Source organism: Bos taurus, chromosome 5, assembly GCF_002263795.3.
Source record: "Bos taurus isolate L1 Dominette 01449 registration number 42190680 breed Hereford chromosome 5, ARS-UCD2.0, whole genome shotgun sequence".
Lineage (NCBI taxonomy): Eukaryota > Metazoa > Chordata > Mammalia > Artiodactyla > Bovidae > Bos > Bos taurus.
The window spans coordinates 93,676,406-93,700,950 of NC_037332.1; the positions used below are offsets into that span (position 1 = coordinate 93,676,406).

General features: G+C 38.9%; 1 protein-coding gene across 1 annotated transcript in view; it reads left to right on the forward strand.

Moving 5' to 3' along the window:
* Positions 1 to 22,802, forward strand: part of SLC15A5 (solute carrier family 15 member 5) — a 97,014-nt gene extending 74,212 nt beyond the window's left edge. Inside the window, 2 exon segments of the mRNA XM_003586109.1 lie at positions 14,743 to 14,851; positions 22,655 to 22,802. Coding sequence (XP_003586157.1) covers positions 14,743 to 14,851; positions 22,655 to 22,802 — 257 coding nt within the window.
* The last annotated feature ends 1,743 nt before the right edge of the window (positions 22,803 to 24,545 follow it).

A 24,545-nucleotide genomic window follows, 5' to 3' on the forward strand; every position in this document is an offset into this window, starting at 1 on the left:
ACCATTTTGGATGTTTGCTAAACCATTCCCATTATAAAATAAGTTTTTAAAAATCTAACAAAGTTTGAAGGAAATAATTGCTCCCTGTGCCCAACTGAAGTCCTTGAAAAATTTCAAAAGGCATTGCTGCTGCTGCTGCTAAGTCACTTCAGTTGTGTCCGACTCTGTGCGACCCCATAGACAGCAGCCCAACAGGCTCCCCCGTCCCTGGAAGGTTTTTGACTTTTCAGTTCAGTTCAGTTCAGTCGCTCAGTCATGTCCGACTCTTTCTGACCCTATGAATCGCGGCACACCAGGCCTCCCCGTCCATCACCAACTCCCGGAGTCTACCCAAACCCATGTCCATCAAGTCGGTGATGCCATCCAGCCATCTCATCCTCTGTTGTCCCCTTCTCCTCCTGCCCTCAATCTTTCCCAGCAACAGGGTCTTTTCAAATGAGTCAGCTCCTCGCATGAGGTGGCCAAAGTATTGGAGTTTCAGCTTCAACAACAGTCCTTCCAATGAACACCCAGGACTGATCTCCTGATCTTTTGACTTTTAAATAAAGACAAAAATAAACAAATAGGACCCAATCAAACTTACAAGCTTTTGCACACCTAGAGGAAACCCTAAACAAAATGAAAATACAACCTACAGAATGGGAGAAAATATTTGCAAATGATATGATCGACAAGGGCTTAATTTCCAAAATATATAAGCAGCTCATACAACTCAACAACAAAATAAACAACCCTATCCAAAATTGGGCAGGAGATCTAAATAGACATTTCTCCAAAGAAGATGTACAGATGGCCAATAGTTACTTGAAAAGATGTTCAACACTGCTAATTGTTAGAGAGACGCAAATCAAAACTACAATGAAGTACCACCTCACACCAGTCAGAATGGCCATCACTAAAAAGTCCACAAATAATAAATGCTGGAGGCAGGGTAGAGAAAAGGGAACCCTCCTGCACTGTTGATGAGAATGTTAGTTGGTGCAGCCACTATGGAAAACAGTGTGGAGATTCCTCAGAAAACTAAAAATAAAATTGCCACATGATCCAGCGATCCCACTCCTGGATACATACCCAGACAAAACTGTAATTCAAAAAGATGGATGCGCCCCTATGTTCATAGCAGCGCTGTTCACAATAGCCAAGACATGGAAACAACCTAAATGTTCATTGACAGACGAATGGATAAAGAAGATGTGGTGTATATATATATATATATATATATATATATATATATAATGAAATATTGTGTGTATGAGTCACTCAGTCATGTCTGACTCTTTGTGACCACATGGACTGTAGCCCACCAGGCTCCTCTGTCCATGGAATTCTCCAGGCAAGAATACTGGAGTGGGTTCCCATGTTGTTCCCTTCTCCAGGGGATCTTCCTGACCCAAGTATCGAAGCCAGGTCTCCTGCATTGCAGGTGGATTCTTATCATCTGAGGCACCAGGGAAGCTGGCAGTAATTACTGAACATCTGTGTGTGATAGAATGAAATATCACTTAGTCATACAAAAGAATGAAATAATGCCTTTTGGAACAACATGGATGTAAATAGAGATTATCATACTAAATGAAGTAAGTCAGAAAGAAAGATAAATACCATATAAAATTACTTATGTGGAATCTGAAATATGACACAAATGAATCTATGAAACAGAAACAGAATCACAGACATAGAGAACAGACTTCTGGCTGCCAAGGAGGAGAGGGCTTAGGGGAGGAATTGAGCGGGAGATTGGGGTTAGCAGATGCAGGCTTTTATATGTGGAATGGGTAAGCAGCAAGTCCTGTTGTATGGCACAGAAAACTATGCTCAATATCCTACGATAAATCATAATGAAAAAGAATATTTTAAAAACAGTGTATATTTACATGTACAACTGAATCACTTTGCTCTACATCGGTAATTAATACAGCATTGTAAATCAACTATACTTAAGTAAAAAATTTTAAATATTTTCACAGCTCCATAACATTCAGAATGAAATATTAGTAAAAAGAGAAAATACTACCTCTTCCTCCAAAAAGAGATAGTTGAAATCTGCCTTAAATCAAAAACAATATGCTTGTCATTATATATATATATATATTATATTTAGTGTGTGTTGTACTGCAGAAACCAACACAAAATTGTAAAGCTATTTTCCCCCAATTAAAAAATAAATAAAATTTTAAAAACACCCAAAATGCTTTAGCACTTAAAATAATGTCATGTATACCTGAGGCATTGGGTAAATCTAGGATTTCAATACAGAATATAATGAAATGTCACTGAAGGGTTCAGACTCGACTGGTTATTGTCACTTGGGGTATTATAATTTCCAAAATAAAATCTTAGGACAGGTTCATAAATAGCACATAACTTACAACTTACAATATCGAGGCCATCATCCAGACTTTGACTGCTGAAAAAGAGTTGATTGTAGTGGAAAACCAGCCATTTTTGGTCTTTTATAATAAATCAGAAACAATTTTTAGAAGTCAAATACCCTCAAAAGTATGTTTGATGAAGTGGTTTAAAAATATTTTTCTCCCATAAAGGTGCCCATATATGTTTTACAATATTATTATTCTGCCATATATGATGAAATAAATTCAAAGTATAAAAGAATGGAGAAAAAGTTGTGGCCATGGGCTCAGTAGTTGTGGTTCCCATGCTCTAGAGCACAGGCTTAATAGTTGTGGCACTCAGGCTTAATTTCTCCACAGCATGTGGGATCTTCTCAGAACAGGGATCAAACCCATTTCTCTTGAACTGGCAGGCAAATTCTTTACCACTGAGCCACCAGGGAAGCCCTATGGTTATTTATTTTAAACAAAATTAGTGCCTGAATTAATCCTGCTGAAAGCTCAATAAACAGATTTGTATCAAGTACCTGCCTTTTGTTCTTTCCTTAAAATTATCGAGAGATAGTCCAATGTCATTTAAATTCTTCTCTGAAAGAAAAAAGAAAGCTTACTTTTAACAATTACTTGATATGTTTTATTGCGTGGATAGGGATATATATTGATTTAATTTTAATATATATCGTATACATGTATAATATATATTACTTTGCCTTTTCCTTCTTAAGGAATATTTAGATTTTTCCCATTTTCTAATGCTATAAATATTATTAAGGTGTGCATATTTTATATAATCTTAAAGTACATGAGATAAGGATTGTCCCCTTAGACTAGAATCTTGGAAATGTGATTGCTCTTTCAATGAAGTTAAATATTTTAAAGACTCTTGAAAAGTAAAGCCAAATTGTTTTCTAAAAGGCTAATCAATTATGCCACCAGTGTGGTAGGATAATACTTGTCTCAATGTATTAATTTCAGCCCTGAGCATATTACTATTTTAATCTTCATCAATCTGATTAGCAAAAAATTATATTCCATTGTTACTTTAATTTGTATTTTTAAGAACAGGAAATTGAAATTTTTAATGTGAGGAACATTGCTTTTTTTCTTCATAAAATGACATATCCTATTCTTTGCCCATTTTTCTTTTAGTCTATCTGTGTTTTTTCTTATTGCTTTCCATGTTCTTTAAACTTAAGGGATATTATTATATCATTGCCATTTATTGCTAATATTTTCCCAGTTTTAACTAAACATTTAATTTTATAGATGAGTGTTTTACATGTGTTTTGTTGATATATACTAATAATCAAATCTATCAACCTTTTTCATTGTGATTAACTTCATCACATTTATCTATGGTTATGGAATTTTGCATGCTCAGTCACTCCAGTCGTGTCCAACTCTTTGCAACCCCATGGACTGTAGCCCGCCAGGCTCCACTGTCCATGGGATTTTCCAGGCAAGAATACTGGAGCTGGTTGCCATTTCTTACTCCAGGGGATGTGAACCCAACCTGGGTCTCCTGCATTGCAGGCAGATTCTTTACCACTGAGCTACCAGGGAAGCCCTATGGAATTCTAGTAGAATAGACTTATTCATGTGGACTTAATTTTTGTATTAAGTGAAGATAACACTTATTTGATTCAAATAAACAAGTTTCACAACATAATTTGATATATATTGAGAAAAGTTAGTTAAATCAAAAATATTCCACAACTATAGGATAAATGAACTAGACTTAGTTCTCAGGTGGTCTTAGCATTGTTTCAAGGATCTCTTTCCATCTTGTTCCTTTCCAATCCCTCTTGAGTTTAGCTTAGTATCACTATCTTTTTAATTATATGGTTTTATGATATATAATGCATCCAGTGGCTCAATGGGTAAAGAACCTGCCTACAAATTCAGGAGACACAGGAGATGCAGGTTCAATCCCTAGGTCAGGAAGATCCCCGGAGGAGAAAATGGCAACCCACTCCAGTATTCTTGCCTGAAAAATCCCATGAACAGAGGAGCCTGACAGGCTACAGTCCATGGGGTTGCAAAGATTCGGACTCGACTGAGCAACTAATCATGCATGCATGCAGTGCATATCAGGTATTACTAATCATACTTCTTGTGGTGATTCACTTATAAAAATATAATAAATGTAAAAATTATATTCCCTATGGTTTATACCTCCATATGAATTTTGAAGTCATTTTATTAGTTTTACCCAAATCCTGTTATTTAAAAAAATAAGTAGAAGTCAATAGCAAATTTTAGGGGAGAAAGTTTTTACTATAATTAGTGTTCCATCTAAATGTGTAACATTTTTAATTTATTAGTGTTCAAAAATTCAGTTTAGTAAGAATTTTTCTTTCCATATATCCTGAACATTTCTTAGAGTTATTGTTGGCATTTTATGCTCTTTTTCTTTTTGCTGTTATGAACTGAATCATTTTCCCTCATTACAACTCACTGAGATAATCACTATTATATAGGGAGATTATTAATGTTTATGTCTTCATCTTGCATCTAACTTCTTAAACTTTCTTAGTAAATTTATGAGGGCATTTTAGTTGATCCTTTTAAGTTTACAGCTGAATTCTCTAATCTTAAGATAAATATAATTTTCATCCTTATTTTCAATATTAACTCCTCTGCTTTGCATCCTCATCAGGACACAGAACTTCAGGGCAATGTTAATACCAGAATACAGTCACATTTTATCTTTCTCATAACCTTAATAGGAATTTTTCTTAATTTTCTATTAAGCATATTTATAGGTTTATAAAGAGAATCTTAAAGGATGTTATCATAAGAACATTTCTGTTTCTTGTTCTCTAAGATTTAAATGAAGCAGGCTAAATTTTATTGAATGCTTCTTAAGCAGTTCTTGAGATCACCTTTTGATTTTTCTTACTGCTCCTGACATTACAGTATATTTAATTAATAGATTTTTCAATATTAAATCATCTTAACTACATGGGATAAACAATCCTCAGTAGCATCAATACTTGATGATCTTTTGCTCTGTAAGATCCAGAGGAAAGACACTTCTTCCATGAAAATGAAAAGGTACATTCAGACCTAATGTGTCTTTGAGTATCATTCTTTGCAATGTTTCTTTCCCTGCTATTTCTTGCCATTAAGATTTTTCAATTCTTCTAGGTTCTATTTTGGCAAATAACGTTTTCCTAGATAATCATCCTGTTTCCAAAACATTTTTTGACACTAACCTAGCATACTCATAACTTAACACTGTTATATCGTCTGATTCTTTTGTTGTATATTTTGATTGGATTTGTCAAGTTTTTTGTTGTTGTTGTTACATTTTCCTGCAATGAATCAGCTCTTAGAACTGTTTAATATACTTTAAGATATTGACTTTCTATTCTATTTCCTTCCTCTCCTACTTTCCTTAGATTTGTTTTATTTTCTGATTTTTCATGTTCAGTGTTTAATTCATGTATGCTTATTCTTACTCTAAAAGTGAAAACAGTGTGCCTTTAAATGTCTCTTAATAGGATTTAAATCTGTATGCTTAAATTTGTAAATGCAATTTTCTCATTTTCTTTATGTTCTAAATACATTGTGATTGTAAATTTCATTTCCTTTTTGACCAGCTAGTTATTTAGGAGCAGAATCTTCAATTTACAGGAATTTGGTTTGTCATTAATGTTATCTAAACTTCTATAAGTCCTCTAACATTTTTCTTTGTGCTCAACAATATTGTAATCTTAATTAAACTCTTACCAATCATATTATTCCTTTTTATTGAAGTATAGTTGATTTACGGTATTGCATTAATTTCAGGTGTACAGCAAAGTGCCAATTACATTATTCTAATTCTCTACTTTATTTTCCTTTTTGCCTACTCTATCAAAAAATGAATCAAACTATGATGTAATCATTCAGCAGAATTATTTATCTATCTGTGTTTTTCTTTACATTTCCAACAGATTTTTTTTATGTTTCATTACCTTGTTATATTTCATTGACATAGCTGCAATTTGAATTGAGCTTTTTATCAATATAAAAAGATCCTCGATGTCCCTTTGACATGGTTTTGCCTTTGAATTCAGTTTTTCCTGAAATTAGTTTTTCCGCTATTTTATTTTTACATTTGCTGTATGAGTTTCTCATTTTATCATTATTTTTTTAACCTTTGTTATTTTGTGTTGGGGTATTTTGTAAACAACAGTAATAATATGTATTATCATCACATTTCTTCCCTCATATGGATTTTTTTCTATTTACTCATCTCAGTGAAAGTGTGTTACTCACTCAATTGTGTCTGACTCTTTGTGAACCCATGGACTGTAGCCCACCAGGCTCCTGTGTCCATGGCATTCTCCAAGCAAGAGTACTGGAGTGGGTTGCCATTTCCTTCTCCAGGGGATCTTCCCCACCCAGGGATTGATACTGGGTCTCCTGCATTGCAAGCAGAGTCTTTACAATCTGATTTACTGAGGAACAGATTTACTGAGGAAAGCTCAAGGAACAGATTTACTGAGAGGCAGTATCTACTAACTGAGAATGTATATGGATTTCCTTACCTCCAGTCACATTCCCAGGTGGCGCTAGTGATAAAGAACCTGACTGCCAGTGCAGGAGACATGAGAGACATGAGTTCAATCCCTGGGTCAGGAAGATCTTCTGGAGGAGGGCATGGCAACCCCACTCCAGTATCCCTGCCTGGAGAATCCCATGAACAGAGGATCCTGGCTGGCTACAGTCCATGGTGTTGCAAAGAGTTGAACATGACTGAAACAACTGAGCACAGTACAGTCACATTCCATATTTTTGCCAAAGTCTTTTGTTAAAGATCCCCATTAAAACCCAAGTTACGACGAGAAGCAGACTGACATGAGAACGTTCTCTACCCCCATTTTCTAGTTCTTCAACACTCTGATCATACAGTGTGATTATAACCTTCAGTCTCAAGCATACTTGACTTTCGGGTGCTCCCAGAACTCTTGTTCACCTATAATACTTCTGAAGACTACACTTCTGGGATGCAATGTCCCCTGACTGTGCTGTGCCCCCATTACTTCTTGCCTGATGGTTTATGCAAGTTCCACTCCCTGATATAATAGTTTAGAAGCAGAGGTACCTGGTGCTGGGTACTGGCTAGAGGGGTATATGGAAGGGCTTCCCCAAACATCACCAAAAAAAACCCCAGTAACTGTGCATTAGCTCAACAACAAATACCATCTTTCTGTCTAGGACTGACCTTGATTTCTGGGATGGGGGCATATCCCAGTCACCTCCTATTCACGATGTTAGTGAGAGAGGGATCCTGCTGCCTAAATAGCATAAGATGAACACGTGGGCAGATGGGACTGAAGGCAGTTTATCCCATCACCCGTGCTCATGTTAGGGTACAAGAGCATGCTGTGCCCAGCCCTATGGGGCTGCACCCAGCAAGAGAGCATACAAGCAGGGTCTGTGAGGAACAGACTTATAGCAACAAACAGTGATGTGATCTCTGCTTCCCATACGAGGATGTGACTGCTGGGCTGAATAATGTTGAAGGACTGGTGAGAAGTGAAATCTGTTGAGGACCAGTTGGAGTGTAGCTGGTCTGGCTGATAGTGAACTAGCCTGAGGGGACACTATCCCCCTGGGTGGGGAACATATCTGATGAAGCAGGGAAATTTGTGGTCAGGCCTTTAGGGCTCTGTGACCCTCAAGATACAAAGGCATTACATGAAATGTTAGGCTTCACATCACAGGGCATAAGATGCAATAGGAATAAAGTATTTTTTTTCACATCAGTAGTTTTGTGCTGTTTACAGCATCATAGCATGTGTGGGTCACTATATGTATTTCTCAAGCCCATTCCTAAAACCTTAAATTTAGTGTAAATTATTTTAAGTCTCATAATAAGTTGAATATCAATCCCAGGATTTAGGTGGAGATACCATCTTAGATATTTTGGATGTTATTTGAAGCAAGCTATTGCAAAGACTGCTGTCCAGATGTTTTTAGACTGTTGACAAGATGCTAAGGAAAATCATAATTAATCATTACATTAGCACCAATAGGGAGCTGTAGTTGTACAGTTTTAAGAGTAAGAAATGAAGGTTCTGGAAATTCCCTCCTGGTCCAGTGGTTAAGAATCTGCCTTGCAATGCATGGGGCACAGATTTGATCCCTAGTTAGAGAAGTAAGATCCCACAGGCTGCAGGGCAACTAAACCCGCAGGCCACAACTAAGACCGATGCAGTCAAACAAATAAATATTTAAGAAAAAGAGAAATAAAAAGCTCAAAATAAAAAAGAAAATGAGGGTTCTACTGAGTGAAGTTTCCCTTTACCTCTCTGTGCCTTCATCTTTTCATTAATAAAATACAAGAACTAGTTTAGATAAGTCTATGGTCCTTTTATCTCTAAAATGACCATGATAATTTAAGATAAACAGAAACATTTTATTTACTGCCTATAAAGTCAAATGTTCGAGAATAATTACTGGCATACCTCAGAGACACTGTAGGTTTATAAAGCAAATATAGCAATAAAGCAAGTCACGTGAATTTTTTTCCTTTCCCAGTGTATATAAAAGTGCTGTTTACACTATACAGTCTATTAAAACAGTATGTATAAAAGACATTGTATATTAAGATACTATATTGTCTATTAAGATGGTATAGCATAAAACATGTTTACACTGTAAGTCTGCTAAGTGCCCAGTAACATATGTCTAAAAAAAACAATGTATATACCTTAATTTAAAAAGGATTCTGTTTGGGGGAAGTTTCCTGGTAGTCCACTGGTTAGGACTCTGCATTTCCACGGCTGGGGGCCCGTAGTTCCCGTGGTTGGGGAACTAAGATCCCACATACCACATAGTGTGGCCAAAAAAAATCTGTTGGAAAAATGGCACCGGTAGTCTTGCTTGACAAGAGTTGCCACAAACCTTCAGTTTGTAAAAAATGCAAGATCTGTGAAGTGCAATAAAACAAGGTATGTGGTGTATCTGTTTGTATGTTTCATGTTACTAATCCATGAGCTCCTTTGCTTAAGCGATGGAATGCCCATTTCCTGGTACATAAAAATTTCTTAAATGATTTTCAAATGAACAATTAAATCTAGCTGAGTGAGAGATGATTTAGGGGGATGGTGAATAATGCCAAATATTTTGTGAGTGTTCTTCTAGTCAGTAGTCTAACACTCATTACTAACAAGCTGGTTACAATATCAAAATACGTCACCAAGGCTTAACTGTCAGCATTAACAAACAGCACTTTGTCATCCCCCAGACTCTTCATGTGGCTATTTTTTTCTCATGTTGTTAACCTTCCTGTCCACCCCAGCTAAGACCTAGAGAAGTCTCGTTAGTCCCATTCGAGACCTAAAGCCTTCACTTTGTCTCCTTTTGCAAGGATGCTCCTGATTTCAATCAGCTACTAGAAATGTCAGATGAAAAATGGCACAAATGTGAATTACGACAATAAAAGTTTATAAGCTACTAAAATAAAGTTATAGTACCTAAGAGCTGAGTCAACTGACAATGTTAAATGGAACATTTTACAACCAGTCCTGGGATAATGATAAAAAAAAAAAAAAAAGGCACACAGAACATGAAGAAATATCTGACAGGAGATGGGCTCAAGATCAGGCTCAGGCTCCATGAGTTTGTATAAGCACCTCTCAAGTGAGGCGCAAGAAAGGATAGCCTAATGCTTATGGGGTTACCCTCTCTGTGTCCAACCCTCAACATCTATTATCTCTTTTTCTTTTCATACCAGCTCAGTGAGAGGGGGTACTGCTATCATTTTAGAGAGGAGAAACCAAGGCTGAAGCCATCCATTTGGGCAAATCCTCAACAATCAAACTATTAAATAATAGACTTCAAAAGTCTCTCTGATTCCAGCAATGCTTTTCTATATTTTTTTCTATATCTTTCTATAGGCAATGCTAGCTCTAAAGAGGAGAAGGCAATGGCACCCCACTCCAGTACTCTTGCCTGGAAAATCCCATGGACATGGATGGAGGAGCTTGGTAGGCTGCAGTCCATGAGGTCTCTAAGAGTCAGACACGACTGAGCAACTTCACTTTCATGCATTGGAGAAGGAAATGGCAACCCACTCCAGTGTTCTTGCCTGGAGAATCCCAGGGACGGGGGAGCCTGGTGGGCTACCATCTATGGGGTGCACAGAGTTGGACACAATTGAAGTGACTTAGAAGCAGCTCTAAAGAGCATACATAGACATGTAATCTCATATATAAAGCAAAGTTAAGCTTCACAAAGAATCTCTCTCTCCAACTTGATGCTAGTGCTTGCTCCATGTAATCAATTCAGGTGATGGTTTTCTTGACCTTGAAGCACACCATGTAAATTAGCTACACAATCAAAGGCTTCCCTGGGGGTTCAGATGGTAAAGAATCTGCCTGCAATGCAGGAGACCCGGGTTCCATCTCAGAGTTGGGAAGATCCCCTAGAGAAGGAAAGGCAAAACTATGGAACCAGAATGAGATCAGCATTAGGAAGAAAGATGAACATTAAAAATCATATTTTAGAAAGAATACTCCTATATATAAAATAGAAAAGTAATAAGAACCTACTGTATAGCACAGGGAACTCTACTCAATACTCTATAATGGCCTGTTTAGGAAGAGAATCTAAAAAACGAGTAGATACATGCATATGTATAACCGATTCACTTTCCTGTTCAGCAGAAGCTAAGAAACATTGTAAATCAACTATACCCCAATAAAAATTTTAAAAGAATAAAGGAGTATTATCAGGAGCTTGACTAGGTGGTGTGGTTCTCTTTTATTTTTTAAATAATTCCAGTCACAAAATATCTTGTGTTATTTGCAAATTTCCACTGCCTTTCTCTAACTTTTCAAGTACTACATCCTCCTGTCAGCCCCATGCATATAATACCAGGTGACACTGTTTCTCTTGTGTGCCCACCCCAGCACCCCCAATGAGAGAGATGCACGCACACTAACCCCACACCGGGCGCGTGTGTGCATGCTCAGTCTCTCAGTTGTGTCGAACTCTTTGTGACCTTATGAACTATAGCCCGCCAGGCACCTCTGTCCATGGGATTCTCCAGGCAAGAATACTGGAGTAGGTTCCCATGCCCTTCCTCCTCCAGGGGATCTTCCTGACCCAGGGATCCCAGGGATCAAACCCCTGTCTCTTATCTCTCCTGTACTGGCAGGCAGATTCTTTACCATTAGCGCCATCTAGGAAGCCCTGATAGTCTGGTATTTGCTGTAATTGTACAATTTCTTAGAAATATTATGTTTTACCTTTAAAGATCTTACAAAATTTATATTCTTCTCCCTCATCTGACTTTGTTATGGAATAAAGATAGTCTTTTCAATTACTTATTACGGAGTAAAATTCATGCTCCAAGAAGAATTAATGTCATGTTAATTCTGAGGCTTTGCCTACTCTGTGCAAACTCCTCTTACTCTAGCCAGAGAAACACGGTGATAAAATGGTATAATCGCATGACATGCAAAGTGCTGATGTGAAATGAAAAGGACAGAAATATGATTGGGATATTAATTCACGAGAAATAAGGAAATGGGACTGTTTGAATAGGCTTAGCAGGATGGTTTAGTTCTTCCTGAAAGTAAGTGTGATGCTATCTCAACTTACCTTGACCTCTACCCTGACTCCCCCATTCAGGTACAATCAAATGTTTAGTTTCTAAACACACACACACACACACACACATGCATTAAAAGGGTTACAAAATACCCAATAGACAGACACAGACATTCAGTGAAACTTCTCCTAAATATCAGATAAAGGCAGCATGCCAATGTAGCAATAAAACCATAAATTTCTATTGTAATGGAACACAAATTAATAAAATGGGGAAGTAGAACTTACAAAATAGCTTTAAACTCAATACCAGATTTCATTATAGGTCCTAGACTATAATGGACACAAGATAATTTTCATGGTTGATCCATAATAATAGTCATTGGGAAGTTAAATGACAGAAGAGCAGCAGCTTTAAGTGGGAAATGGCACAATTCTTCACAGCTGTCATGCTTGTGCACTTGCTGACTATCAACCTTGAACAAAGCATTTAATTCAAACCCCATTTAAAAGTATACACTGTCAAGAGAGAGGCCAAAAACCATATACTAGTTAAGGAAGCAACCTGTAACCTATGTGCCAAAGATGACACTGAACATCAAGTCAGTTGGAACGTAGATGGATTGCTCACCACCCAGTGTAGGAGCTGATTATTCAGAGATGATCTCTTCCTGGTCTCATACTGCATAATATTTTGCGAGGTGGCCACCTGATGGGAAGAACTGACTCATTGGAAAAGACCCTGATCCTGGGAAAGATTGAAGGCAGGAGGAGAAGGGAACAACAGAGGATGAGATGGTTGAATGGCATCACTGACTGGATGGACATAAGTTTGAGCAAGCTCTGGGAGTTGGTGATGGACAGGGAAGTCTGGCATGCTGCTGTCCATGGAGTCGCAAATAGTCGAACATGACTGAGTGACTGAACTGAACTGACTATTTTGCCCATTCAGAACTGCAATTGAATTTAAACTCTCTCTCTGAAGATAGATTTTGCCTTTTAAGTAATCTTTTAAACTTCCATAATACTATATATCTATGATATATTATTACTACTAAGATCCTACTGCTGTTTTTAAAAGTAGTGCATAAAAATAAGTGCTACATGTATAATGTATATGATAGAATACATCATATTTCATAGACCATATTCAATATTAAATTTAAACACCACTGAAGAAAAATTGAGTGTGTGTGTAAGTCATAGTGATAATATGGATATAGATATATAGATTTAGGTATGAAAAGAGAGTTCTAGCAAAGATCCAAAGCAAAAGTCACAACTTACTCCTGCTGCTGCTAAGTCGCTTCAGTCGTGTCCGACTCTGTGCGACCCCATAGACAGCAGCCCACCAGCCTCCCCCGTCTCTGAGATTCTCCAGGCAAGAACACTGGAGTGGGTTGCCATTTCCTTCTCCAATGCATGAAAGTGCAAATTGAAAGTGAAGACACTCAGTCGTGTCCGACTCTTAGCGACCCCATGGATTGCAGCCTACCAGGCTCCTCCATCCATGGGTTTTTCCAGGCAAGAGTACTGGAGTGGGGTGCCATAGCATAGTAAAAGCAATGACCTTGAACTCTAATTAATTTCCTATATACTCAGTTTGGGGCTTCCCAGATAATGCTAGTGGTAAAGCACCTGCCTGCCAGTGCAGGAGATATAAGAGATGCGGGTTCGTTCCCTGCATCGGGAAGATCCCCTGGAGGAGGAAATGGCAACCCACTCCAGTATTCTTGCCTGAAGAATTCCATGGACAAAGGAACCTGGAGGACCACAGTCTGACTCTGCGATCCCATGGACTGTAGTCTGCCAGGCTCCTCTGTCCGTGGGGTTACAGAGTCAAACATGACTGAAGCAACTTAGCACAGCACAGCACATACTCAATGTGACATCAGAAGGAGGTGAAGATTCCTTACTTAAGGGTATTAAATTGAGGAATTCTCATCAGGTTAAAAGAAAATCTTCACATGAACCACAGACTGCAATATGACCAATAGGGTCTGTAGTATTAAAGTAACACTGGATTTATCCTATCTCAGTTATCAAAGTAACATCTGGTATCTACATGTATTATCTCACTAACCTTACAATTGGGCTTCCCTGGTAGCTTAGCTGGTAAAGAATCCTCCTGCAATGCAGGAGATCCTAGTTCAATCCCTGGGTTGAGAAGATCCCCTGGAGAAGGGATAGTCTACCCACTCCAGTATTCTTGGGCTTCCCTGCTGGCTCAGACAGTAAAGAATCCACCTACAGTTCAGGAGACCTGGGTTCGATCCCTGGGTTGGGAAGATCCCCAGAAGAAGGGAATGGCTACCCACTCCAGTATTCTTGGCTGAAGAAGTCCGTGGACAGAGGAGCTTGGCAGGCTACAGTCCATGGGATCACAGAGTCAGACACAAGTGAGTGACTTTCACATTCACAACCTTACAATTAGTACATGCAATGGGCTATCTGGTGATGACAAATATTTTTCATACATTCAATATATTTTACCAAACAATCCTTGTGGGGGTGCCAAGCACTGCTCTATATATTAAACATATAAGAATAAATTAAAAATGTGATTCTTGCAAATTAGAAGCATAATCAGGTTCTTCTGATACCTATATTGTGCTATAGAAATCAAGTTTTTTGACCTTCAAAACATTTGGCATGCTTTGCTTATTATTTTACTGTTAATTACAGAATTAAATGAATTTTGACTCTGAGTTTCAGATGTGCTTTTTTGCTCTGTAGATATTATTCAAGCGAATAAAACTCTATGAATTGTGGAATGATAAAATATTCACAGAAACTTACAACTCTGCAGTTGAATAACAATTACATTTGTTCCAAACAGGCAATTGGTTTCCAAACACATTAAACAAAGGCAATTTAGAAAACTTCTTCTTCTTCTTGGCATCATTAACATTGTTGAACGTCCTGGGATTCTGGAGTGTTTCACAAAGGTAAGTAAGTGTGTGGTAAGATGAACAATTTCTGAGTCCATGAAATATTGATCTGGGAGCCATCACTGAGCCAATGGGAATCTTGTATTCCATGACTGGACAAATTAGCATATTAGAGAAATTTAACAGATATTCAGAGCAAAAAATTTCCATTTAGACTTCACTTTTTCCATCAGTCCTTATAATAAAAAGTTCTTTGCTCAATTCTAAAGCAAGATATTTTTCCTCCAACATACAGTGCCATTTTAGAATTAGAAATAACCATATCGATAATAAGAATGAATGAGTCATTATCATTAAAAGCAAATATCATTAAACAAATAGCTAGAAATCTAATGAGGCTTAAGATTTGGATTCCATTCAGGCCTTTAAATCAGCAGTGACCATTTCAAGGTCAATAACAAACTGTGCAAAATCATTTAGCCAGTCACCTGAGACCATTCAAGTGGCTTAATATGTATCATCTACCATCCATCCATTGCCAGCCTGTCTCTCTCTCTCAGTGATGTCTTCTTGGATGGCTGTGTGCTTTTGAGCAAAGTGCCTCACCTCTCTGAGCCTCTGTCTTCACACATGTAAAATAAGGACAATAATTGCAACCTTTTGTGGGCTTTTTGGGGAGATGAATTTTGATAAAAGACCAAGGACAATGTCTGCCATGTTGCAGGAACTAAATATGTCTATTTTCCTCACTTCATTCCATTCATTTATCTATTTAGTCATTTAGTCTCCTGTCTAGTGCCACTTATTCCTTGCCTGAATCATTCTTTTATTCCTCTAATAAATCTCTTTTGGAACCTCAGTCATGGGATGTGGTAAATCAGAAGGACATGAAGTCAGTATCAGTCAATGTTCCATGCCACCTATGCCCTCACTATCATGGGGCCTATGATCCAGCAGAAGAGAAGCACTGAGACCTCAGGCGAGACAGAATTAATGACAAAAATAAAAAAACAAACAAAAATTAAAAGTCTTAAGGGCCTCCTGAATTTTAAAATTTCTTACCTTCCAAAGTATATGTTATCAAAGTGACCCTCTGTACTGTAAAATCTCCTTAAAAATGCCTGCCTGGTTCTTAGATCGACTACCTCATTAGAAAGTCAGATTCTTGCAGAAGGATTCAACAGCAATGTGCCCGTCTTTGCAGCAAAACAGAGTCGGCAATAAAAACTGAAACTGAAGGCAAGGCTTCTTTCCCCTCTGGCCACTGCCTCCAAATACATGAGTGCCGCCCATCAGCTAATTCTCACAAACCTGTGTTGTGTCTCAATTTCACGTACTCTCCCACTGTAAGATTTGACCTGTGTTTCAAAAAGTAGTTTGGGTCATTTGTCGAGATGCGCACGGACCTCAAGTTTGTCATACAGAGTGCAGTAAGTCAGAAAGAGAAACAAAATCGTATCTTAACACATAAATGTGGAATCTAGAAAAACGGTAGAGATGAACCTATTTGCAGGGCAAGAATAGAGACAGACATAGAGAATGGACACGCAGACACACGGTGAGGAAGGCAAGGGCAGGTTGAATCGAGAGAATGGAATTTACTTATATACACCACCATGTGTAGAATAGATAGATAGTGGGAACCTGTTGTATAGCACAGGGAGCTCAGCCCAGTGCTCTGTGATGACCTTGAGGGGTGGCACGGGTTGGGGTGGGAGGGGATATATATATATATATACATATAGCTGATTCACTTTTTTGTACTGCAGAAACTAACACAACATTGTAAAGCAACTATATCTTAATTTAAAAAATATATGTCAATAAAGTTGAAAAAAAAAAAAAAACAGTCTTTAGATTCAGCCCAGTTGAATCCAGTCCTACAGCTTAGCTGCACAAACCTTGGCAAGTTGCTTAACCTTGCCAAGCCTCAGTTTCTTCTTCGTCAAAAGGAAACCATAAGAATGGTAACTGTGCCATAAGGCTATTGTGAGGATAAGTAAATACTCAAAAATGTTAGCAATAATAATAATAATGGCCTCATGTGTTGCTTTATGCTCTCTTCTTCCTCCTGTTTATTTTTCACCTAGACTTATACTGAGATATGGCCAAGATGACCATGACTGTGGGCTAAATTCAGGTAGCACTAGCATGAGAACCAAAACTCTATTAGCTCTGGGACTGACTCACACATTTATTCATTCATCCATTCATTCAACCAATGTGTTAAGCATTGTTCCAAGCACTTGAAAAATAAAATTGCAGAAAGCAAAGTACTGGTCTACATGGAGCTAGCATCTAGCACTCAAAATATTTAAGTGTGATTATTCTTCTGTGATTGTTGAGCAAGTAAGTTACTATAAAGTGAGAGATGCTAGAGCAGGGTTCAGAGAAGGAGGCAGGAATAAAAATATACAAAGCACCAGAGATCGGAGGAACCAGAGATGAAAAGGACTAAGAGATAATGTAGGCTGGGCTTGTGCATGTGTGCTAAGTCACTTCAGTCATGTCCGACTCTTTGCAACACTATGGACTATAGCCTGCCAGACTCCTCTGTCCATGGGATTCTCCAGGCAAGAATACTGAAGTGAGTTGCCATACCCTCCTCCAGGGATCTTCCCAACCCCAGGTATGTCTCCTGCAGCTCCTGCATTGCAGGTAGAGTCTTTACCACTGAGCCATCGAGGAAACCCCAATGTAGGGCTTATTTAGAAAGAAATCGGATTCTTACCAAATCTTCTCCATCTCCTGTATACTTTATTTTATCTTGCATCCTTTATGAGGGAAGGAAACAAAGAGAGGATGAAACAAACCAGGATGAGAAGAAATTGATTTTCCATATGTTGAGCATTTCTGTCTTAAGCAGCATGTTTGTCCACCTCTCTGATCTTATCACTCTATACATGAGAACTGTGGTGTTGGAGAAGACTCTTGAGAGTCCCTTGGACTGCAAGGAGATCAAACCAGTCCATCCTAAAGGAAATCAGTCCTGAATATTCATTGGAAGGACTGATGCTGAAGCTGAAACTCCAGTACCTTGGCCACCTGATGTGAAGAACTGACTCACTGGAAAAGATCCTGATGCTGGGGAAGATTAAAGGCAGGAGGAGAAGGGGACAACAGAGGATGAGATGATTGGATGGCATCACCAACTCAATGGACCTAAGTTTGAGCAAGCTCCGGGAGTTGGTGATGGACAGGGAAGCCTGGTGTGCTGCAGTTCATGGGGTCACAAAGAGCGACTGAGTGTCAGTCCATGGACATGACTCAGTGACTGAACTGAACTGAATACATGAGAACACTGAAGTGAAAACCTAATTGAGTAAATTGTGCTGCTTCTTCTTCTTTTTTTTTTTTCTTTTATTTTATTTTTAAACTTTACAATATTGTATTAGTTTTGCCAAATATCGAAATGAATCCGCCACAGGTATACCTGTGTTCCCCATCCTGAACCCTCCTCCCTCCTCCCTCCCCATACCCTCCCTCCGGGTCGTCCCAATTGTGCTGCTTCTAAGTGCCATGGAGGAGCCCTCTTCCTGCTCTGATGACCCCTTAACTCTATGGGGATGGAGACTGTTCCTTCAGCTCAAGTAACTGTACTCAGCACCACCTGTTGATCAGCCTCCACAAGAAAACAATGCTTGTCCCATTTCAGAAGAAAGGAGAGTCTGAGATATTTGCCCATAGAGATTAAATAGCTAGAACCAACTACATTAGTTCAAAGGAACACATTGCCTTGGGTATCTATTCCCAGTTGGGACTGGAGAGGCCAAACCAAAAGCATTAAGCGAGAAACGGTATGGAATATAAGTGATTAGATCAGTGTCTGCAATGAGAAGTGCAGGATTCCAGCTTATTTCTATACTGATTGCTTCTGTCTAACACTGGCAAAAAATAAGGGGCTTCCCTAGTGGCTTGGTGGTAAAGAACCCACCTGCCAAAAAGGAGACAAGGGTTCAATCCCTGGGTCAGAAAGACCCCCTGGAGTAGGAAATGGCAACCTACTCTAGTATTCTTGCCTGGACAGTCCTATGGACAGAGGAGCCTGGTGGGCTACAGTTCACGGGGTCCCAAAAGGATCAGACATGACTTAGCAACTAAACAACAACAAACAATAAGGATGGAAACAGGAGAAAACACAGATGTCCCAGGGATGGTATTATTGAAACATTATTTATGAAAGAGATGATGTTTTATCTCAATACACTTCCAAACACAATCTAGCTCTTACCAAACCCAAAGGTATATCTGGTCAGAGCCAGATATTGGTGATAAATCTATCAATGTCAGTCCCAAGTATCAAGGAGGGTCCCAAGCTATTCTTGTCCCAAAGATCCTGAGGCCAGTGGATTAAAGATGAAACAGCACCCTCACTAACATACAAGTGGAATTAGGTCTGTGTTAGCATACAAGGGCACCCCACCATCAAGTTTATATTACTGTGCTACAATCCTGGTGTAAGTCCTAGAACCAAACTAATCTTGTTGAGGTCAGTGGAAAATCACTTAACTGGGTATGCTGCTGTTTAGTTGCTAAGTCATGTCCAACTCTTGCAATTCCATGGACTATAGCCCACCAGGCTCCTCAGTTTGTGGGATTTCCCAGGCAAGAATACTGGAGTGGGTTGCTATTTCCCTCTACAGAGGATCTTCCCAACCCGAGGAGATCGAACCCGTATCTTCTGCATTGGCAGGGGAATTCTTTATCTCTGAGATAGCAGGGAAGCCCTAGCTAAGTATAGTTAGGAATATTCCAGAGTGCCAGACCACGTGTACCTTCCATGTCTAAGAAGAAACAAAAGCAAACAGTTTCCTGCCTCTGTCTGTATTAGAGTCCTCTTCAATCACATCTGTTTCTGCTTTATTGACTATGCCAAAGCCTTTGACTGTGTGGATCACAATCAACTGTGGAAAATTCTTCAAGCGATGGGAATACCAGACCACCTGATCTGCCTCTTGAGAAATTTGTATGCAGGTCAGGAAGCAACAGTTAGAACTGGACATGGAACAACAGACTGGTTCCAAATAGGAAAAGGAGTTCGTCAAGGCTGTATATTGCCACCCTGTTTATTTAACTTATATGCAGAGTACATCATGAGAAACACTGGACTGGAAGAAACACAAGCTGGAATCAAGATTGCCGGGAGAAATATCAATCACCTCAGATATGCAGATGACACCACCCTTATGGCAGAAAGTGAAGAGGAACTCAAAAGCCTCTTGATGAAAGTGAAAGTGGAGAGTGAAAAAATTGGCTTAAAGCTCAACATTCAGAAAATGAAGATCATGGCATCTGGTCCCACCACTTTATGGGAAATAGATGGGGAAACAGTGGAAATAGTGTCAGACTTTATTTTTCTGGGCTCCAAAATCACTACAGATGGTGACTGCAGCCATGAAATTAAAAGACGCTTACTCCTTGGAAGGGAAATTATGACCAACCTAGACAGCATATTCAAAAGCAGAGACATTACTTTGCCAACAAAGGTTCGTCGAGTCAAGGCTATGGTTTTTCCTGTGGTCATGTATGGGTGTGAGAGTTGGACTGTGAAGAAGGCTGAGCACCAAAGAATTGATGCTTTTGAACTGTGGTGTTGGAGAAGACTCTTGAGAGTCCCTTGGACTGCAAGGAGATCCAACCAGTCCATTCTGAAGGAGATCAGCCCTGGGATTTCTTTGGAAGGAATGATGCTGAAGCTGAAACTCCAGTACTTTGGCCACCTCATGCGAAGAGTTGACTCATTAGAAAAGACTCTGATTCTGGTAGGGATTGGGGGCATGAGGAGAAGGGGATGATAGAGGATGAGATGGCTGGATGGCATCACTGACTCGATGGACGTGAGTCTGAGTGAACTCCAGGAGTTGGTGATGGACAGGGAGGCCTGGCGTGCTGTGATTCATGGCGTTGCAAAGAGTCGGACACCACTGAGCGACTGATCTGATCTGATCAATCACATCTGAAATAGTGACAAACACCTGAGGCTCTCCAGGTTGGGGCTGAAGGAAGTAGGTGGATGAAATGTTTTCCCTTGCTGGAAAGTATTATAGGAATATTGCTATAGACCTTAATATAAATATGCATCCTACATCAGATGCTAAGACATTAATAAAGGATATTATAGATGTTTATTGGGCTTCCCAGATGGCACTAGTGGTAAAGAACTCCCCTGCCAATGCAGGAGACATAAAAGACACAGGATCAGTCCCTGGGTTGAGAAGATCCCCTGGAGGAAGGCATGGTAACCCACTCCAGTATTCTTGCCTGGAGAATCCCATGGACAGAGGAGCCTGGCAGGCTACAGTCCATGGGGTCGCAGAGTTGGACATGACTGAACTGACTTAGAGTGCACGCACACATGTTTATAGCGGGGGAAAATAGAAGGGTAATTATTATTACAACTTGACACCATCATCCCTCTAATATTGTAAAACACATAAAGTTAATATCATTGTGCTTAATTTAATGATACCAGTAATCTTTTGTTACATAACCTGTAACAATTAGCAAAAGAGACCTAAATCAGAGACAAAGGACTAGTTATTCAAAGCATATCCTTTTCTTACAGGTATTTTTAGCAATGTTGAGAAGGGAAAGAAGGCAAAGTTAGCATCAGAAACCTTCACAAATTAAAAAAAAGCCTAACCTTGGAGACTTATGTCTCTTTGATAAAATTGAACTTATGGTTCTTATTCATTTGTTCATTCAACCAATATTTATTGGACATCTGATATGTACCCTGGAGGAGGAAATGGCAGCCCGCTCCAATATTCTTGCCTGGGAAATCCCATAGACAGGAGCCTGGCTGGCTACGGTCCATGGGTTCCTAAAAGGATCGAGCATGACTTAACGACTAAACAACAACATGTACCAGGCACTGGTCAAAGCAGTAGCATACAGCAGTGAATAAAACAGCCTGAAATTCCTCTCCTCCTAGAGCCTCTTCGAAATGTTGAAGAAACAATTGGTCTTCAGAGGCAGCATGCTATAGAGGAAAACGGTCAGGACTCAGAGAGTTCTGGTTTCAAACCCAAGCTCTGTCAACTCTTACTCCTGTGAACCTAAGCAAGTTATGTAACCTCTTAAAACATCAGTCTTTTTTGCCTATGAAATGGGAATGGTTCCATCCTTCCCAGGTTGTAGTGAGAATTTGGTAAGTTAGGGTGAGTACCAGGCCCTGGCTTACTGTCTGGCATTTAGAAGATGGGGAATCCAGATTTTGCATAAGTCAGGGATAAGGGGACACAGTTTAGAAACACATTTGTAGATTTCTTCTTCAATAGTGGTGTTTTCCACACAGTCTCAGCGCTAAATTTAAAAACCCCTAGTGCATCTGACCACTCTAAAGTGGCATTAGTGGTAAAGAACCCACCTGCCAATGCAGGAGACATAAGAGACATGAGTTCGATCCTTGGGTCAGGAAGATCCCCTGGAGAAGGAAATGGCAACCCACTCCAGGATTCTTGCCTGAGAAATCTCATGGACAGAGGAGCCTAGTGGACTACAGACCGTAAGGTTACAGAGAGTCGGACACGACTGAAGTAAATCTTTCCAATCCTGCCGCCATTAAATGTACAAAGTTGATAATTCCAGACTTCCACGTTTCTCACCATCAGACTCATGGAAGACTGTAAAACAGCACCACCTAAAGGTCCTTGTGAGACACGGTCACATGTCCTAAAACTCCCTTTGTCGTTTTATCCAGAGTCTTCTGGGGAGCAGGGCTCTTAAATAATCATCACCGTTGTGCCAGTATCTATGGGACTGTAATAAAAGAGAGACAAGCACGGGGAGAAAGCAAATGATTTATCAAGTCATCTACATCTGGTCTTAAAAAAAAACCTTTCTTTCTTTCTTTTTTAGGTATTGTAATCTAAATCATTTTAATGCCCAGAACACCAGTGGAAGTAATCTCAAAGAAACCCTTCCCCTCCAGGAAAAGTCTTTGAAATTTTACGGCAGTACACTGGAATTTTCTTCAAGTATTGATCTTTAGGAAACAGCCCTGTGAAACTATTCGACTCAACCCATCATATGAGCGGAGTATTCACTGTCTTCTTCAGCTGGACGCTATGCCTTTTAGTTTAAGAGCTAATATGTATTGGTATGAGAGTGGCCTTATGGACGCTATCTGTGTACTTTAATGGTTCAGCCGTTTAAAGCAATGTATATGACACTTCTTAGTTGTCATAGTTTTAAGTCCTTAGAATTGAAATAATAGTATGTCAATATTCTTCCCTTCAGTACATTTATTGAGCCCTTATTACATGCCAGGCATAATAATCAGACACAGTTTATGTCAGAGTAAATAACAAATCTAAACACAAATAACCTATATATTATACATAAATAATAAGCCTATATAGTTTTACTGTACTTCATCTTGCTCTTACACTATCAAGTTATGAGTGAAGGAAACTTTCTCTGAATTAAACAGCAGCATTACTGGGTCCAGTGATTAAGACTTTGCCTTCCATTGCAGGGGGTGCAGCTTTGATCCCTGGTTGAGGAGCTAAGTAAGATCCCAGCCACAGCCAAAAAGCCAAAACACAAGCAATATTGTAACAAATTTAATAAAGACTTTTAAAAAATGGTCCACATTAAAAAAAAAATCTTAAAAAAAATTTTTTAAAAAACAGCATTACTAAAATAGAGATCCTTCGCCCAAAAGTGAATATTCACATACTGAAGAAATTGTAAAATAAATATAAGTGGTGGAATTATTTAGATTAAAGAAAAGAAGAAAATTAAGGAGGTTAAATGAGTGTTGGGGGAAGGGCAAGTGATCAAATCAAAGATACTTAAAGAGATTCCCTAACCTGGTCTCCACTGGTACCAGTTCAGATGCATTCAGAAAACTGTTTTCCAAAAGAGATTTTACCATTATAAGCAAATAAATGTGAAAAAATTCATTAAAAAAATACAACTAGGGTCCCAAATCTTTGTAGCAGTGTTTATCAACATTTTGTGAGGACCCCCAGTTTTAGGCAGATCTTTCTGGTCCCAACCACAGACTGCTTTAAGGCAAAACTTTTCCCAGGAATTGGCAGTTCTGACAAACCCACCCAAATCATTCTTATGCTCTCTAAAATCTGAGCACCACTCTTTTCTGGGACAGTTCAAGCTGGATAGGAGAGGTGGGTTTTATCAGTTGATTGGAAATGATTCTTCAATTAAAGCACCTCCCTTGTGTATATCTAAAACATTTTAGATCTGCAGAATAAAAGATTTATACATCTTGATGAGGTGTGATATGCATTTTTAATTGCAAAAGAGCAGCTGTAAAGCACCAGGTGTTTCTCTTACTCAAACTATTTTTCATTTGTTTGTTCTGAGGACAGTGAAAAGACAAACCCTTACAGACAAAAATTCTTGCCCTGTAACTTTTTCGAATCCTTCTTTTTTTTTTTTTTGGCATTTGTTCTCTGATGAAACAGTGAGGCCGATCCCTGATCTGCCTTAGAAAATTTCTTTGTTGTAAAAGGTTAAATGCTGAGTTTGTGATTTGGGTTTAATCAATGCTCCAAAGATCAAAAAACCTTTAAACACACCTCATCTCAGAACAAGTCAGAAGCTCCAACAGTCCCTCTCACTGTTAGAAATAGGGTTTGCTTTATTTTGTTGTCCACCCCTCCCAAATTTGCCTTTGTCTCCTTAATTTCTACATCATGATAGGAAAAAGTGCTCATTATGCTTTCACTCGTCATTAGCGATAAAAAAAGATCTACAGAATTATAAAGATGACCCCAAGCAA